Below are 20259 nucleotides of genomic sequence, written 5' to 3'. Positions count from 1 at the left end.
TCCCGTTTCCCTCTGCCAAGCTTTTACTAGCAGCAGGCATCACTTCAAAAGCCTGAGGTCTAGCCAATCAATTAGAACACGTAGACAAAGCTTGCCTGCAAATCTGTCTTACCTCTGCCGGTCCCGTCAACACCTGGGGCACAGCTCTTCCCTTGAGCTCTGTGCAGAGGGCAGCTTTTCGCTGGACCTAGCAAGGACTGAACCAGAGGAGAAGAGTAGACAGCAGAGCCATGAACATTGTCTTGGATCTCCTCCTGCTTCTGATCACCATCATCTACTCCTACTTGGAGTCCTTGGTGAAGGTTTTCATTCCCCGGAGGAGAAAATCTGTGGCTGGGGAGATCGTTCTCATTACAGGAGCCGGGCATGGAATAGGCAGGCTGACGGCCTATGAATTTGCAAAACGGAAGAGCAGACTGGTTCTGTGGGATATTAATAAGGTAATGGACTATCTTTTAAAGTCACAAGTAAGACGTGTTTAAAAAATTACTTGAGGGCCGGCCCGGTGGCTTAGTGGTTAAGTGCGCGCGCTCCGCTACTGGCGGCCCGGGTTCAGATCCTGGGCGCACACCAACGCACTGCTTCTCCGGCCATGCTGAGGCGGCGTCCCACATACAGCAACTAGAAGGATGTGCAACTATGGCATACAACTATCTACTGGGGCTTTGGGGAGAAAAAAGGAGGAGGATTGGCAATAGATGTTGGCTCAGAGCCGGTCTTCCTCACACACACAAAAAAATTACTTGACTTAGCATCTGCTTTCCTTTGTATTTTTTCTTCGATAACTAAATTCCCTGGAGCCTTATTCTACGTATGCATCAGGATGGTTTGATGAAAGGAAGATAATTAGATCTAAGCTGTGATTTTTATGCCATGATACACAGGTTTATAACTCAGACTCAGGAGCTAGGCTACTTCGAAGCTGCTTCAATTGAGCAATCACTTAATTTCTCTTAGCCCCAGTTTCCTTATCTCTGAAACGGGGATAATACCTCACAGGATGGGTAAGAACAGGGGTTAGCAAACTACAGCTAATGGGCCAGACCTGGTTCCTGGGCAGCCTGTTGAGCTAAGAATGTTTTCTACATTTTTAAAGAGCTGTCAAAGCAAAAAGCAAGTAAGGAAACAAAGAACATGCGACAGATCTGCTTAGTACCTCCCCTCACACACACACAATCCTGAAATATTTACTATCTGGCTCTTTACAGAGAAAGTTTGCCGACCCCTGGGCAAGAGGATTTAATGAGCAAATATTGTAAGTGCTTAGAAAAAGGCCTGGCCACAGTAAACAACAGTTGTGTTAAATAAAACCTACATGCAGTGAGTCAGGCTTTCTCTTGGGCATTCGTATATTTCTTATACTGTTATTTGTAAACACTCTATTAACTACTCAAGATAAAACTGAGGTAACTGAAATCTTGTATCATTTTCCCTAAACTTGTGAATTCTGATAAATCTGTGAAAAGATACACAGAAAAATGGTTACAGGATTTTCAGATTGGAAAGATAGTGAAGTTTTTCTGAGAATCAGGTTTTCCACAAATCCCAGTGAGATTTTAATTGACGTTATGTTATTGCTTTCTCATGTTCTTTGCTGTCGTGTCTAGTTGGCACTTATTTTCTTAAGGTCTTCAAAAATGACTCTTAAACTTAGAAACCTGGTTCTTTCTAGACAGTAAAGAATGATATAAGAGAGCCTGGCCAGTGGCGCAAGCAGTTAGGTGCTCGCACTCCGCTGTGGCGGCCCGGGGTTCGCCGGTTGGGATCCCGGATGAGCACCGATGCACCACTTGTCAAGCCATGCTGTGATGGCATCCCATATAAAGTAGAGGAAGATGGGCATGGATGTTAGCCCAGGGCCAATCTTCCTCACAAAAAAAAAAGAAGAAGAAGAAGAATATAAGAAAAAGTTGATATATTTTTATATAACAGATATGGACATTTGTATAATAGATGAGTTGATATACATGAAAGTGATTTGCCATGAGTTTGGTACTTGAAGAGGTTCCAATGAACTTTCTAGAAGAGGACAAGAATTTACAAATTGAGAAACTTCTTGTCTGCTGTTCTCAGGCATTAATCAAAAAATATAAATAAGTATAAATCCATGAAAATGGCTTGAAGAAATCTAACCTTTGGATCTCTTTCCACATATGTAATTTTGAGGAGAGGACTAATATTTATTACATTTTTTAAATTCCAGTGAAAAGAAATAAAAATGACTTATTTAAGATTCTGCCTGAAGGATGGGTCACCTAACCTTACCGGGTCTCTTTGAATTCCTGAATTTTATGGTTAAACATTTAAGGTTTTAAATAATTCACTCTACAGCTATAATGTAATTCAGATCTCCTTTACCTGTGAAAGGTGCCAACTGCCTTTTTGTTACAGGTGGTTTCTTTTTTTTTAATTGATGTTTTAATAGTTTATAACATTGTGAAATTTTGGGTTGTACATTTTTGTTTGTCCATCACCATATATATATCTCCCTTCACCCCATTGTGCCCACCCCCCACCCCCATTGCCCCTGGTAACCACAGTATAGTTTTCTCTGTCCATGTGTTGGTGTATATTCCACATATGAGTGAGATCATACAGTGTATGTCTTTCTCTTTCTGGCTTATTTTACTCAACATAATACCCTCCAGGCCCATCCATGTTGTTGCAAATGGGACGATTTTGTCTTTTTTTATGGCTGAGTAGTATTCCATTGTATATATATACCACATCTTCTTGATCCAATCATCAGTCGAGGGACATTTAGGTTGCTTCCACTTCTTGGCTATAGTGAATAATGCTGCAATGAACATAGGGGTGCATAAGCCTCTTTGGATTGTTGATTTCAGGTTCGTTGGATAGATTCCCAGTAATGGGATAGCTGGATCATAGGGTATTTCTATTTTTAATTCTTTGAGGAGTCTCCATACCGTTTTCCATAGAGGCTGCACCAGTTTGCATTCCCACCAGCTGTGTATGAGGGCTCCTGTTTCTCCACATCCTCTCCAACATTTGTTGTTTTTTGTCTTGGTGATTGTAGCCATTCTAAAGTATGGAGATTAACCCCTTGTCAGATATATGTTTTGCAAATATTTTCTCCCAGCTGGTGGGTTGTCTGTTCATTTTGATTCTGGTTTCGTTTGTCTTGTAGAAGCTCTTTAATCTGATAAAGTCCCACTTGCTTATTTTTTCTTTAGTTTCCCTAGTCTGTGTAAGCATGTCATCCAAAAAGATTCCTTTATGACCAATGTCAAATAGTGTGTTGCCTATATTTTCTTCTATGAGTTTTATAGTTTCAGGTCTCACCTTCAGGTCTTTGATCATTTTGAGTTAATTTTTGTGAATGGCGATAACTGATGGTCCACGTTCATTCTTTTGCATGTGGCTGTCCAGTTTTCCCAACACCATTTATTGAAGAGACTTTCCTTTCTCCATTGTATGTTCTTAGCTCCTTTGTCGAAAATTAGCTGTCCGTATATGTGTGGTTTTATTTCTGGGCTTTCAATTCTGTTCCATTGATCTGTGTGCCTGTTTTTGTACCAGTACCATGCTGTTTTGATTACTATTGCTTTGTAGTATGTTTTGAAGTCAGGGATTGTGATGCCTCCAGCTTTGTTCTTTTTTCTCAGGATTGCTTTAGCTATCTGGGGTCTTTTGTTGCCCTATATGAATTTTAGTATTCTTTTTTCTATTTCCGTGAAGAATGTCATTGGGATCCTTATTGGGATTGCATTGAATCTGTAGATTGCTTTAGGTAATATAAACATTTTAACTATGTTTATTCTTCCAATCCATGTGCATGGGATGTCTTTCCATTTCTTTATGTCATCATCGATTTCTTTCAATTATGTCTTGTAGTTTTCATCATATAGGTCTTTCACCTCCTTGGTAAGGTTTATTCCTAGATATTTTATTCTTTTTGATGCAATTGTAAATGGTATTATCTTTTTGAGCTCTCTTTCTGTTAGTTCATTATTAGAATACAGAAATGCAACTGATTTTTGTAGATTGATTTTGTACCCCACAACTTTGCTGTAGTTGTTGATTATTTCTAGTAGTTTTCCAACAGATTCTTTAGGGTTTTCTGTATATAAAATCATGTCATCTACAAATAGTGAGAGTTTTACTTCTTCGTTGCCTATTTGGATTCCTTTTATTCCTTTTTCTTGCCTAATTGCTCTGGCCAAAACCTCCAGTACTCTGTTGAATAGGAGTGGCGAGAGTGGCAGTCCTGCCTCGTTCCTGTTCTCAGAGGAATGGCTTTTAGTCTTTCCCTGTTGAGTATGATCTTGGCTGTGGGTTTGTCATAAATAGCCTTTATTATGTTGAGGTACTTTCCTTCTATACCCATTTTGTTGAGAGTTTTTATCATAAATGGATGTGGTATCTTGTCAAATGCCTTCTCTGTGTCTATTGAGATGACCATGTGGTTTTTATTCTTCGTTTTGTTGATGTGGTGTATCACGTTGATTGATTTGTGGATGTTGAACCATCCCTGTGTCCCTGGTATAAATCCCAGTTGATCATGGTGTATGATCTTTTTAATGTATTGCTGTATGCGGTTTGCCAATATTTTGTTGAGGATTTTTGCATCTATGTTCATCAGCGATATTGGCCTGTAATTTTCCTTCTTTGTATTGTCTTTGTCTGACTTTGGTATCAGGGTGATATTGGCCTCATAGATTTAGGAAGTGTTGCATCTTCCTCTATTTTTTGGAATAGCTTGAGAAGGATGGGTATTAAATCTTCTTTGAATGTTTGGTAAAATTCACCAGAGAAGCCATCTGATCCTGGACTTTTATTTTTGGGGAGGTTTTTGATTACTATTTCAATCTCTTTACTTGTGATTGGTCTATTCAGATTCTCCATTTCTCCTTGGTTCAGTTTTGGAAGGTTATATGAGTCTAAGAATTTATCCATTTCTTCTAGATTGTCCAATTTGTTGGCATATAATTTCTCATAGTATTCTCTTATTATACTTTGTATTTCCGTGGTATCCATTGTAATTTCTCCTCTTTCATTTCTAATTTTATTTACTTGAGTCTTTTATCTTTTTTTCTTAGTAAGTCTGGCTAAGGGTTTGTCAATTTTGTTTACCTTCTCAAAGAACCAACTCTTTGTTTCATTAATCCTTTCTACTGTTTTTTTGGTCTCAATTTCATTTATTTCTGCTCTGATTTTTATTATTTCTCTCCTTCTGCTGACTTTGGGCTTTGTTTGGTCTTCTTTTTCTAGTTCTGTTAGGTGTAATTTAAGGTTGATTATTTGGGCTTTTTCTTGTTTGTTAAGGTAGGCTTGTATTGCTATGAGTTTCCCTCTCAGGACTGGTTTTGCTGCATCCCATATGATTTGGTATGGCATATTTTCATTTTCGTTTGTTTCCAGATAGTTTTTGATTTCTCCTTTAATTTCATCAATGATCCATTGGTTGTTCAGTAGCATGTTGGTTAATCTCCACATTTTTGTCGCTTTCCCAGTTTTTTTTTCATGGTTGATTTCCAGTTTCATAGCATTATGGTCTGAAAATATGCTTGTTATGATTTCAATCTTCTTAAATTTATGGAGGCTAGCTTTGTTTCCCAACACATGGTCTATCCTTGAGAATGTTCCATTCACACTTGAGAAGAATGTGTAGTCAGATGTTTTTGGATGGAGTGCTCTGTATATGTCTACTAGGTCCATCTCGTCCAGTTTTTCATTTAAGTCTACTATTTCTTTATTGACTTTTTGTCTGGATGATCTATCCATTGATGTAAGTGGGGTATTAAGATCCCCTACTATGATTGTGTTGTTGTTAACGTCTCCTTTTAGGTTTGTTAATAGTTGCTTTATGTATTTTGGTGCTCCTATGTTGGGTGCATATATATTTATAAGTGATAAGTTTTCTTGGTGGAGTGTCCCTTTTATCATTATATATTTCCCTTCTTTGTCTCTCTTAACCTCTTTTATCTTGAAGTCTACTTTGTCTGAATATGAGTATGGCAACACCTGCTTTCTTTTTCTGCCATTAGCTTGGAGTATTGTCTTCCATCCTTTCACTCTGAGCCTGTGCTTGCCTTTAGAGCCTAGATGTGGTTCCTGGAGGCAGCATATTGTTGGGTCTTGCTTTTTAATCCATCCTGCCACTCTGTATCTTTTGATTGGAGAGTTCAATCCATTTATATATAGGGTAATTATTGATATATGAGGGCTTAATTTTGCTGTTTTGTCACTTATTTTCCAGTTCTTTTGCATTTCCTTTGTTTCTTGTCCCATTTGTTTCAGACTGCCAATTCAGTTTGGTTGTTCTGTCTTATGACTCTTCTAGTTTTCTCTTTGTTTATCATATGTGATTTTGTTTTGATTATTTGTTTAGTGGTTACCTTTAGGTTTGTATAAAAAATCTTGTGTATGAGATAGTCCATTATCTGATGGCCTCTTATTTCCTTATACTAAGTCAGTTCAATCACTTTTCTCTTCCCCTTCTAAGTCATTCTTGTTATACCTTATTCTATCTTGTGTTGTGGGTGTGTGTTTACAGTGATGAGGTTATATTTATTTTTGGTGAATTCCTTCCTTTGATCTTTGATTTTGGTATTTAAGTGGTTGCTAACCTATTCCGGTAAAGATCTACTATTTTTCTGATTCTGTCTACCTATTTTTCTCCTTGCTCCAAGCTTTGTATTCCCTTTCTTTTCTTTTTTTCAGGCCTGAGGGCCTTCTTGAGTATTTCTTGTAGTGGTGTTCTCATGGCCATGAACTCCCTTAGCTTTTGTTTATCTGGGAAAGTTACTATTTCTCCATCATATTTGAAGGAAATTTTTGCTGGATAGAGTATTCTTGGCTGAAAGTTTTTGTCTTTCAGTATTTTGAATATATTACTCCAGTCTCTCCTAGCCTATACAGTTTCTGTTGAGAAATCCACTGAGAGCCTGATGGGAGTATCTTTGTACATTATTTTTTGTTTTTGTCTAGCTGCCCTGAATATTGTTTCTTTGTCATTGACTTTGGCCAGCCTTACTACTACGTGTCGTGGAGTGGGCCTTTGCCTGTTGACATATTTACGTGACCTATTGGCTTCACTTACTGGTATTTCCTGCTCCTTCCCCAGATTTGGGAAGTTCTCATCTATTATTTCCTTTTATAGGTTCTCTGTTCCTCTTCCCCTTTCTTTTCCCTCAGGAATACCTGTAATTCTTATGTTACATTTCCTAATAGAGTCAGATATTTCTCGGAGACTTTTTCATTTCTTTTTAGTCTTAGTTCTCTTTCCTCTTCCATCTGGACAATATCTGTATTCCTATCCTCTAAAATGCTAATTTTCCTCCATCTTGTCAGCTCTGTTCTTTAAAGATTCCAGATTCTCCTTGATCTCCTCCATTGTGTTCTTCATCTCCATCAGTACTGATTGGTTTTTCTTTATGATTTCAATCTCTTTTGTGAAGAAACTCCTAATCTCATTGAATTGTTTGTCTGTGTCATCTCATATTTTGTTGAGTTTTTTTATGATAGCTATTTTGAAATCTCTGTCTTTAGGTTATGGATTTCTGTGTCTTCAGGGTTGGTTTCTGAGTGCTTGTCATTTTCTTTCTGGTCTGGTGATTTCATGTACCTTTGCATTGTGGTTCCTGTATTGGCTTTATTTTTCCTCATCCTGGAAATATCTGGTTGTAATTTCCACCCGCCGCCACCATATGGGGGTTAAGGGCTGTGTAATCTGAGCCCTCTGCGCTCTGCCCCAGCTGTTCGCTGTGATCTGCCAGCCACTTGGTCTGGTCTGGTCAGCTAAGCTGCAGTGTCCAGCATGTGGGGAGGGGTGGGGCTCTCTCTTTTGCCTGCTGGGTCCCTGGCATGGGGGGCTTCTCGCTCGCCCCTTGTTATCCGCTCTCCTGGGGTGCTCAGATGTTGATGGTAGCCCTGTAGAAGTTCTGAGTCCTCTGTGTGGGAGTTTCCCACTGGCTCAGAGAGCCCGAAGAGCTACAGTTTCCCCGCAGAGGGCCGCCCCTCCCCCCTCTCTGGGAGCCACATGGACCAGGATCGCTGATCTGATGGGGAAGGAGAGGAGTTCTCCTTACCTCTCCCCACTTCCTCCAGGGGCCCAGCACGTTCCTCTCTCAGATGTGGGGCAGTGTGGATCTTTCTGATCTTGCTTTTTGCTGTCTAGGAGTCCATTGTTGATCTGTGACTGTTCCTTTTGTTGTATCTTATCAGGGGAAGAGTTTATGGGAAAGCTCACTCCACCATGACACTGACGTCACTCCTACAGGTGGTTTCTTTTGCCTTACATGATGAGTTATGTTAGCAGTTTGCCCTCATTCAATCTAAACTGTTATTTTAGGAATACTGTGATAAGTGGAGTGAACAATGCACACTGGATTTGAAGCTAAAACAAGGATTTTGCTTACAAAAAGACAAGGCATTACATTTTGCAGTGCTCTAGCTCAAGTGATAAGATTGAAGAAATTTTAATTCTCCAATCAAAGCATCTGATGAAAGCTCTGGTTACTAATGCTCTCTACCAACCTTGATTCTAGAGTCAAGAGTGTGTAGTCGTTCTTGTAATCTTGCAATGAGCAAGCTATCAGCCAAAGCCTAAATCGATGAAAGATGCTCCTGTCCTCCCTCTTTACTCCTCTGCAATCCCCAAAAAGTTTACGAGGGGACATTGGCTCTGTGACTAAGTGTTCTAATCTTTGTTAGAGTCTGTTCTTTGGAATTTCAGGCTGATAGTCCAGGGTTTAGCCTGCGGTAGTGAAATATGAAGGATGTCATGGAGGCAACACTGGCTAAGGGAAACCAACTGCCACTCATTCAGAGACTGCCCCAATAACAGCAAAAGGGATGCAGCAAAAGTGATACTAAGAGGGAAATTTATAGCAATTCAGGCCTACCTCAACAAATAAGAAAAACCTCAAATAAGTAATCTTAAACTACACCTAACAGAACTAGAAAAAGAAGAACAAACAAAGCCCAAAGTCAGCAGAAGGAAGGAAATAATGAAAATCAGAGCAGAAATAAATTAAATAGAGACCAAAAAACAATAGACAGGATCAATGAAACTAAGAGCTGGTTCTTTGAGAAGATAAACAAAATTGACAAACCTTTAGCCAAACTCACTAAGAAAAAAAGAGAGAAGGCTCAAATAAAATTAAAAATGAAAGAGGAGAAATTACAACAGATTCCAAGAGAAATACAAAAACTTATAAGAGAATACTATGAAAAACTATATGCCAACAAAATAGAAAACCTAGAAGAAACGGATAAATTCTTAGAATCATACAACCCCCCAAACCTGAATCAAGAAGACAGAGAGAATCTGAATAGACCAATCACAAGTAAAGAGATTGAAACAGTAACCAAAAACCTGCCAAATTGGGCTGGCCCCGTGGCTTAGCGGTTAAGTGCACGCGCTCCGCTGCTGGCGGCCCGGGTTTGGATCCCGGGTGCGCACCGCTTCTCCGGCCATGCTGGGGCCGCGTCCCACGTACGGCAACTGGAAGGATGTGCAGCTATGACATACAACTATCTACTGGGGCTTTGGGGGGAAAAAATAAATAAATAAAATCTTTAAAAAAAAAAAAAAAAACCTGCCAAAAAATAAAAGTCCAGGACCAGATGGCTTCTTTGGAGAATTCTACCAGACATTCAAAGAAGATTTAATACCTACCCTTCTCAAATTGTTCCAAAAAAATGAAGAAGACAAGACGCTTCCTACCTCATTCTACAAGGCCAACATTACCCTGAGACCAAAACCAGACAAGGACAATACAAAAAAAGAAAATTACAGGCCAATATCACTGATGAACATAGATGCAAAAATCCTCAAAAAAATATTAGCAAATTGAATACAGCAATATATTAAAAAGATCATACACCATGACCAAGTGGGATTCATACCAGGGACGCAGGGATGGTTCAACGTCTGCAAAACAATCAATGTGATACATCTTATTAATAAAATTGGACTGAAAATCACATGATCATCTCAGTAAATGCAGAGAAAGCATCTGACAAGATCCAACATCCATTTATGATAAAAACTCTAAAGAAAATGGGTATAGAAGGAAAGTACTTCAACATAATAAAGGCCATATATGACAAACCCAGAGCCAACATCATACTTAACAGTGAAAAACTGAAAGCCATCCCTCTGAGAACAGGAACAAGACAAGCGTGCCCACTTTCACCACTCTTATTCAACATAGTCCTGGAGGTTTCAGCCAGAGCAATTAGGCAAGAAAAAGGAAATGAAAGGGATCCAAATTAGAAAGGAAGATGTAAAACTCTCACTGTTTGCAGACAACATGATTCTATATACAGAAAACTCTAAAGAATCCATCAGAAAACAATTAGAAATGATCAACAGCTACAGCAAAGTTGCAAAGTACTAAATCAACTTATAAAAGTCAGTTGCATTTCTATACACTAATAATGAACTGGCAGAAAGAGAAGTCAAGAATACAATTCCATTTACAACTGCAACAAAAAGAATAAAATATCTAGGAATAAACTTAACCAAGGAGGTGAAAGACCTATACACTGAAAACTATAAGACATTATTGACAGAATTAAAGAAGACAGAAAGAAATGGAAAGATATTCCATGGTCATGGATTGGAAGAATAAATATAGTTAAAATGTCCATATTACCTAAAGCAATCTACAGATTCAATGCAATCCCAATCAGAATCCGAATGACATTCTTCACAGAAATTGAACAAAGAATCCTAAAGTTTATATGGAACAACAAAAGACTCTGAATAGCCATAGCAACTCTGAGAAAAAAGAACAAAGCTGGAGGCATCACGATCTCTGACTTCAAAATATTGTACAAAGCTATAGTAATCAAAACAGCATGGTATTGGCACAAAAGCAGACAAACATATCAATGGAATAGAATTGAAAGCCCAGAAATAAAACCACACGTCTATGGACAGCTAATCTTTGACAAAGGAGCCAAGAATATACAATGGAGAAAGGAAAGTCTCTTCAATAAATGGTATTGGGAAAACTGGACAGCCAGGTGCAAAAGAGTGAAAGTAGACCATTATCTTACACCATACACAAAAATTAACTCAAAGTGGATTAAAAACTTGAATGTAAGACCTGAAACCATAAAACTCCTAAGAAAATATAGGCAGTACACGCTTTGACATCGGTCTTAGCAGCATCTTTTTGAATACTGTCTCTACTCAAGCAAGGGAAACAAAAGAAAAAATAAACAAGTGGGACTTTATCAGACTAAAGAGCTTCTGCAAGGCAAAGGATACCAGGAACAAAACGAAAAGACAACCCACAAACTGGGAGAAAATATTTGCAAATCATATATCCAACAAGGGGTTAATTTCCAAAATATATAGAGAACTCATACAACTCAACAACAAAAAAATGAACAACCTGATCAAAAAATGACCAGAGGATATGAACAGACATTTTTCCAAAGAAGATATATGGATGGAACACAGGCCCATGAAAAGATGTTCAACATTAGTAATTATTAGGGAAATGCAAATCAAAACTACAATGAGATATCACCTTACACCTGTCAGAATGGTTATAATTAACAAGACAAACAATAACAAATGTTGGAGAGGATGTGGAGAAAAGGGAACCCTCATACACTGCTTGTAGGAATGCAAATTGGCGCAGCCATTATGGAAAACAGTATGGAGATTTCTAAAAAAATTAAAAATAGAAATACTATACGATCCAGTTATCCCACTACTAGATATTTATCCAAAGAACATGAAATCAACAATTCAAAAAGTTTTATGCAGGGCCGGCCCGGTTGCTTAGCTGTTAAGTGCACGCGCTCTGCTACTGGCGGCCCGGGTTCGGATCCTGGGCGCGCACCGACGCACCGCTTCTCCGGCCATGCTGAGGCCGCGTCCCACATACAGCAACTAGAAGGATGTGCAACTATGACATACAACTATCTACCGGGGCTTTGGGGAAGAAAAAACAAAGGAGGATTGGCAATAGATGTTAGCTCAGAGCCGCTCTTCCTCAGCAATAAGAGGAGGATTAGCATGGATGTTAGCTCAGGGCTGATCTCCCTCACACACAAAAAAACAAGTTTTATGCACCCCTGTGTTCATTGCAGCATTATTCACAATAGCCAAGTTGTAGAAACAACCCAAGTGCCCATCAACTGATGAACGGATAAAGAAGATGTGGTATATATATATATATATATACATATAATGGAATACTACGCAGCCATAAAAAAGGCAAAATTGTCCCATTTGCAAGAACATAGATGGACCTTGAGGGTATTATGTTAAGTGAAATAAGCCAGACAAAGACAAACACCGTATGATTTCACTCACATGTGGAAGATAAACAAACACATGGATAAAGAGAACAGATTAGGGGTTCCCATAGGGGAAGAGGGTAGAGGGGAGGGCAAAAGGGGTAAAGGGCACATATATATGGTAATGGATAAAACTAGACTATTGGGGGTGAGCCTGATGCAGTTTATACAGAAACTGGTATATAATAATGTAACCTGAAAGTAGGCAATGTTATAAACCAATATGACCTCAATAAAATAATAAAAAAAAAAAAAGAAAGACTTCCTCAAATAAAGGTCCTTCTTTCTCCTGCCCTCTAGAGGGTTAAATCAGAATCATTGACGAAAGTATGATGGGCAGAGGTACATAGTTTATAAAATTACCACTAATTTAGAATTACTACTTGGTGCTTTACTGCGTATTAGATAGTTGGCGCTCAACAAATATATGTTAAATTAATTGTTGTTTTCTTTTCTTCTCCATACTCAAACGTCTCCTTTCATGACACAATAAAGAGCAACATCTCTCAAGCATGTTTTTCAAGCTATGAGAGTAGCCTGCTTTACAGAAACCACCTCCTGCACAACCTCCAACCCAAGAGGAAAAGCTGGAAAAATGTGAAGGAATTTTTTTTTTTTTTTTTGCTTTGGTGCAGAATGGCTGTTGAGAATGTAGCAAAACAAGATAAAAACACAGGACTAATACGAGCGTTCCCTGGTAGAAAAGCCGGGTATAGTCTCTTTGAGAATTAGGCAGGGTCTCTCACTAAATTTTCTTACAAGTAAGGAGGGCATTTCGTACATGAATTTTAATCTTTAAAAAAATTTCTTCTCCAGTCCTTTCTCCCCAACTCTTGTCCCCTAACTGACCTACATCTTTCTGAATTTGTTTTTTCCAATTTCAGCGCGGTGTTGAGGAAACTGCAGCTCAATGCAGAAAGCTAGGGGCTACAGCACATGCGTTTGTGGTAGACTGCAGCAACAGAGAAGAGATTTATAACTCTGTGAGCCAGGTGAGACTTCAGGATACAAATCTCTTCAAATAATTTTGTGTCCACTCACGTGGAAAATGAAAAGGTTCTTTATGACTGCCTGATTTAAATTAGATTTTTAGCCTCTGCTAACTGAGGTAGTTGTGTGAATAAGGAAGGAAGTACTTTTTCCTTGCATATAATCCACTCACCTCTGCCTATTATTATTTCATATTATTAATCAGTTTCATTCTGATTAGAAATTTGAGCAGTGGTACAGAGTGACGGAGAAAAGATTTACCACCAGGAAAAAAGATCACTTTCTACTTTTGTTTTAGTCCTATTACTTTAACAGTAATTCTTTTTTTTACTTTAATTATTTCCTGTGTGAGATTTTATTTATGTTGGTGCTAATCTAGTCTTCTATAGAAAATGTAATATTAGTGATTATTATAACAATTTTTAGAAGAGTAAATATCAAATACTCACAATGAACCAAGCACTCTGATAAACTATCACATTCTTGAACTTAATCCCTATAAAAACCCTATTAACCTCATTTGACAGATGAGCAAATTGAGGCCCAGAGAGGTTTAGCCAGACTAAGTGGAGCAGGATCACTAAATAACCACTTTAAAAATGTTTAGTCAGGGCCGGCCCCGTGGCTTGGTGGTTAAGTGAGCATGCTCCACTGCTGGCGACCCGGGTTCGGATCCCGGGCTCGCACCAACGCGCTGCTTCTCCAGCCATGCTGAGGCCGCGTCCCACGTACAGCAACTAGAAGGATGTGCAGCTATGACACACAACTATCTACTGGGGCTTTGGGGGGAAAAAATAAATAAATAAAATCTTTAAAAAAAAAAAATGTTTAGTCAGATCTTATTAATCAACACAAATATTAATTTCACTTTATCGATCAACTTTAAAAATTTATTGAAATTTGGATGCTAAAATAACAGTTTATCCCACCTTTATGACGGTGTTCCCTTTGCAACCACCACTTGAGCTAGCCTAAAGCTGCCTGAACTCAGAGATCTCATCAAATAGAATAAAGAATCTAATCCCTGGATGATATCAATCCCAAAACTATGAGTTTCTATAACATACATGTTCTTTCCATTTCAAAAGGTAAAGAAAGAAGTGGGTGATGTAACTATCGTGGTGAATAATGCTGGGACAATATATCCAGCTGATCTTCTTAGTACCAAGGATGAAGAGATTTCCAAAACATTTGAGGTCAACATCCTCGGACATTTTTGGGTGAGTATGAGTCAGAAACTTTTCTGGTTTGTGCATGTCTGACTCATCCTCTTAAGGCACATGAAGTTCATAATTGAGTTCACATCCTTCTGGGTGGAAGACTGGCCAGATCTTTACCTTAAATCAAGAACCATCAAATTAGTTTGAGTGGAAGAGTCTCTGACAGAAGGGCACAGAGTTCAAGGGGCCACAACTTAACAGAAAGTAGCTAGTCTGTCCTATCCACTGATACCTAACACAAAGCCTGGCACATACCAGGTGCTCAAAAAATATTTGTGTAGGTTTGCTAAGGGCTGTCAGGTACGTGTTTTCAGTGCTTTAGAGAAAATATATACAGTGTACATTCACTTGTGACCTCATGTCACAGAATTTTAGAACTGAAAGGACAACAAAAATCACTACTCGGATGTATGCAGGGGTTAGGGGCTCTTCTGGAAGGAACTCTGAGATGAGCTCTAGATCCATGCTGGAACTTAGAAATATGGCTATAGAGACCTCTTATAATTGGTTAGTTTCTTGGGAGACTGAAATAGCCTTTGCAGAGAGCATTTATACGACTTAATCTTCCAGTGCCGCAATATTAGTGTAGAAATAGGGCAAATCTGGATGCTGGAAGAGAGAAGAAAAAAAGAGATGTGTCCCCCCATCCTCCCCAACCCCTCACACATGCTAATGATAATTGATTATTATGCCCACCAAACTACATAGAGACCTCATGTATTAGTTATCTATAGCTGCATAACAAATTATACCAAAACTTAGTGGCTTACAGCAACAATAAATATTCATTTTCCTCTCACAGTTTCTGCAGATCAGGAATTTGAGGGTGGCTTGGACTGGCAGTTCTGGCTCTACACATCAGCATGGGGTCCATAGCGTGGGTCTATAAAACTCTCATAAAATATTATCAATATTTCTCACAAAACAGTAAAGCTTTTTGGAGATAAAGAAAGACTTTTTGTTTCCTGTAACATCAACATATAATGCACAGTTTTACAAATAGGGAGATACTAAATCTAATCACAATGCATAATGCTTGTGGGTCAGTACAGAACTCTTAGCGTTTTCTACTCAACTTGATATAGGTACACAAGATTTCAACCCTTCTCATTAGAGTGATAAAGCCCCAAAACAAAAAAATCACATGATACCAGATTACCATAGGAAATTTTTTCAGTTCTGAAAACTCTGAATTTTTCCCTTAATAATATTGTTTAGATGATATATCCATAGAGGAGATATTTGATTCCCTCTGAAGGAAAGAAGGGGGAATATTAAGATGAGTTGTTGGCATATGATATACAGTTTACAGCACTCAATGCCGGCTCAAACCAATACATTTTAATCCTTGTTTCATTTCTATCATTTGCATAGAAGTAATCGTGTAATCATGGCACGTATTTCATTTCATTGCAAAAGTTGTCTCAAATGCCATTTGGTCTTAAAAATAAAACTACCTAATCTGGAAACCTAACACCTGTGTCATCATTTCTTCTCTTTCTGCAACAATCCTTGAAGATCACAAAAGCACTTCTTCCGTCAATGATGAAGAGAAATCATGGCCACATTGTCACGGTGGCTTCAGTGTGTGGCCATGGAGTGATTCCTTATCTTATTCCGTATTGGTAAGTATTACTTTCCAGCAGTGCTATGTATTTTTATACTTTTAAGGGTTTAGTATAACTCAGATTCCAGTCCTCATAGCAGGGTAATTTGGATTTACAGAACTTATGTAGTAGTTTATTTATTTATTTATTTTTTTTAAAGATTTTATTTATTTCTTTATTTTCCCCCCAAAGCCCCAGTAGATAGTTGTATGTAGCTGCACATCCTTCTAGTTGCTGCACGTGGGACGCGGCCTCAGCATGGCCAGAGAAGCGGTGCGCCGCTGCGCACCCGGGATCCGAACCTGGGCTGCCAGCAGCGGAGCGCGCGCACTTAACCGCTAAGCCACCGGGCCTTCCCAGTAGTAGTTTAGAATAAACGTCTAAAAATGATTTTTCCTAAAACAATGAAACTGGTCGTAATCATTTAAAATATTTTTGGACTTGTGAAAACTCCTCTGTAGAGCAATGAAAGAACACAGTAACGCTATACATGTTTCCATTGTATCGTGGAATGAGTAGATGTTGATAAAAGGAACAGGGAACCCACAGACTAAGAAGCAAAACATACAGAAGTCCAAATGAACACAAATCTATGCCATGGCCTGCATGCCGAAGATAAGCTACCCAGAGTGGCCCCTGGATCAAAACATTTTCCAGTGTGCTTGTGTCATGAAAGATTGTGTGTGTGTCTTTGTGTCTGTGTCTTTGTGTGTCTGTGTGTGTGTGCGAGAGAGAGAAAGAGAGAGAGAGTGAAATTGAAAGCCTTTACCTGATTAGAGGCAGATAGCACACTCCATGTTCTACCAAGGACAGAAAAAGAAAAAGGTGGGAGACCCTAAGGATACACTATTTGCAAAATATATTTTCCTTGTAAACTCCTTTAATGGCATCTCATTTCCTTTTGCTTTATATCAACCTCATAGATAAATTTAACTTGTTAACATTTTGGTCAGTTCTTTTTGTAACTGCCAACACATGATTATCAGTGGGTGATTGTGGGGGTGGGTAGTTAGTTGATTTGTTATTTACTTATACATCCATGTTCAAGGTTAAATTTAGTCATGAACCAAATTATTTCTGACACTGAATATAGTCACAGATATAGTTCAATTTCAGTGTAGGTTAAGGTATCACTGTACATACATATGGTTGCTTCAAGCTGCCTCTACCATCTTAAAACATAAATAAGAATTTCACAGATTAAACATTCACTATTGTTTTAATGTTTAGAAATGTGGAAACCCAATGTAATAATAGTTTTCCTTTTTTTCTTCCCCTTTAGGAAAGCAGCCAGTCTTTAACTTTATTGTTCTTATTGTCACCTGGCTCAAAAATACAATTAACATTTACATAGATCCTTATAGGTAATAAAGTTATTATACATATGCTACTTGATTTAATCCTCAAGACAGCCCTATATTTTATCTGCATTTTAAAGATCAGAAAAATCAAAGGAAGAAGATAAAGTGATATGCTGAAGGTCGCATACACACACTTCCTGAAGTCTTTTTACTCCAAATCTTTAAAATGAAATTAAGAAGCCAAAGTGGCCTCCATGTCAAGAGAGAAAGTATCAACTCAGTTATCGAGAGAGAGGAGAAATGTGTAGAGTCTCACAGAAGTTTGCGGGACTAAATATGTTTTCTACATATGCTTTCCCTGATTCATATTTTTCAAAGCAAAAACAGCAATAAAAACTGATTAGAAAACAGTTCGAAGATTGAATGGAACACCTTACATGTAGGGTGGAAAAGTGAGTAGTAAGCCAGTCAACAAGTTATTAGGATTTGTTCTATTGCTATCGCTACTACTTAAGAAATTGGTACATGGAGAATTCTGTGAAATCCTATAAGAAAATGTAAATGAAAATGAATACTCAAGTGGAAGATTTGGGGGTTTGGCTTCTACTTGTTCTCAAATCAAATCAACGTTGCCTTCTCACGGAGAGCTGAGGACTGTGTTTCACTTGCCCATAGCTAACGATGGTGGATAATTCTCTTACAGTTCCAGCAAATTTGCTGCTGTTGGCTTCCACAGAGCTCTGACATCAGAACTTGAAGCGTTGGGAAAAACTGGTATCAAAACCTCGTGTCTCTGCCCTGTTTTTGTGAATACCGGGTTCACCAAAAACCCAAGCACAAGGTGAGGTCAAAATCAAGTTAGGATGGAAATATGGCAGGAGAAATTGATATGAAAACTATATGAGAAATTTCTAGGTGGGTCAACTGAGAAAATAGAAAAAAATAGTAAAAATATTTTTTCTTATTAACGTTACTGTATTGCCTTTAAGTTTTCACTTAGAAATTAGATGAACAACGGGGAAAAATGCATTAGGGACTAGCAGGAGTGATCAGCTGCCAATGAATTAGGCAATTGGGTATTTTTGTGACCAGGTAAAAGGTTCAGCACACACTCAGGGGCCAAGAGGGAGTGAGAGTGGGGGTTGGGGCAGGCTGGAGAGGTTGCTTAAGGGGATAGGAACAGTGTCCTCTGCTGGAAACCACACCTCAAAATGAATGACACCTAACAACCCCCTCTCCCATTCATGGCTCTTCCTCCTCAAATAGAGTATGGAAAGGTACAGGTGTATGCCCCTTTTCCATCTCCCACAGCACTGGGACAATGCTAGCATAAAGTACTCCAACATTTTTCAAACTTGCCTAATTCTAAGAATCATCACCTAAGCTTAGATAAAAAATAAATGTTCTTAGGCTCTTTCTTAGAGATTCTGATTCAATAAGCTGGGATGAGCTCCAAGAATGAGGTGTTTTGTTTTATTTTGTTTTCAAGCATACCAGGTGAGTCTGGAGACAGGTTTGGAAAACTTTGATATATGAAATATAACCACAAGCACTTGATCACTGTTACCACCTTGTTCTCCTTAAAAATGCACATGTTCCTAAGAGCAGCAATGAATTGAGTCCTTAACCCCTTAGTCAAGGTGAATTTCTGCAAGAACTTTGTCTCTAATAAGGGAGGATTTGAGACCATAAGAGGAGAAATGGTCCTGAAAGGGAGGGAAAAAGCAGAAAGGTGAAGACAAGGCCCTAAACTTAAGACATCTGCCTCACAAATTTGCCTCAATTCTAGTATATATTCTGTTGTCAGTTAACAAAATATATTAAGCTTGCTAATCTGAAGCCAATTTATTCCTGGAAGGGAATTAGTTCTAAATATATTCACTCATAAGAGCTAAAAAATTCCCTTTCAAACTCAGCCTCATTTGAAGCTAGTAACTCCGAAACTCTGAATTAGCTGTGTTGTCTCTGGAGCTGTGGTCACTCCCTGGCGGTGGAGTCCTTGACAGTGTTAGACCATAGGCACTTAACAAGTACACAATGTATAGGTAAATACTGTGGTGTGATTGGGACTCCTGGCTCAGCTTTCTTAAATAGGAAATTGAGCCCAATAAAAATCCTCTTGGTAAGCATTCAGGCTTAGCGTGTACCAAGAGTACCATGTCAACTGGTGGGGAAGACACAGTAGAAAAGAGTAGGACTAATGCAACCCTGGGTGGTGTGGTGCCTGGAGGTGACCCCTGGAGCTGACAGGCAATGCTGAAGATTTAGGATTGGTCTTAACCAGACTGCTGAATTCTGAATTTTCTTCACAAAGGCTAAAATGTCCATATACTGATGTCAGGCTTAGCTCAGAGACTGGGTAGGTGCAACTAGGTAGGAGAAATCAGGGAGGGAAGTAGTAGAACCCAATAATTTAGAAAAGTACGGATGTGTATTACTCTCTACTGGCTTGCCACTCAATGCCATGGAAACCTCAATCACGTAATAATCTGCAGTAAACTACAAGAATATCTGAAGGAAGGAGGTTATGACATTCACTGCTTACTTAACTCCTCTACACAAGCTTTTTATTCACTGGCCATTCAACTCATGCCCAGACATTTTAACTGGTGCAACACTATCAATCCATTTACGTTTTAATTTCCTGTCATCATCTTGCACTAATGGGCATTCTACAATGGACCTGTAGTTATGAATACTTCTCAAGAGCCCACATAGACAGTCTTCAGTATAAGCAAGGTCACACCTCCAGTTATAATGTAATACTCCCTGTGCATATCTCCAACTTTCATTAAACTGCAACATAGGAAGTCAGAGGTAAATCTCAAGTACTAAATACCCTTAAAACAATCC

The 20259-nt window shown here is 38.6% G+C and overlaps 1 protein-coding gene across 2 annotated transcripts in view; it reads left to right on the top strand.

Annotated features, from left to right (window-relative positions):
- Window positions 1-230: 230 nt before the first annotated feature.
- The window catches only part of HSD17B13 (hydroxysteroid 17-beta dehydrogenase 13), a 30646-nt gene continuing 10617 nt past the window's right edge, over window positions 231-20259 (top strand). Inside the window, exons 1-5 of one of the 2 annotated variants that reach the window (XM_004430927.3) lie at window positions 231-440; window positions 13173-13280; window positions 14367-14498; window positions 16017-16123; window positions 18110-18247. In XM_004430927.3, the coding sequence (XP_004430984.1) occupies window positions 231-440; window positions 13173-13280; window positions 14367-14498; window positions 16017-16123; window positions 18110-18247 (695 nt within the window). The remainder of the gene's footprint in view (window positions 441-13172; window positions 13281-14366; window positions 14499-16016; window positions 16124-18109; window positions 18248-20259) is intronic. The other variant, XM_087434729.1, reaches the window with a different exon arrangement.

The sequence above is a fragment of the Ceratotherium simum genome, chromosome 8 (genome assembly GCF_057802395.1).
Source record: "Ceratotherium simum simum isolate JZ-2026a chromosome 8, ASM5780239v1, whole genome shotgun sequence".
NCBI lineage: Eukaryota > Metazoa > Chordata > Mammalia > Perissodactyla > Rhinocerotidae > Ceratotherium > Ceratotherium simum.
The sequence above is the reverse complement of the archived record's forward strand: the minus strand, read 5'-3'. Positions and strand labels throughout refer to the sequence as shown.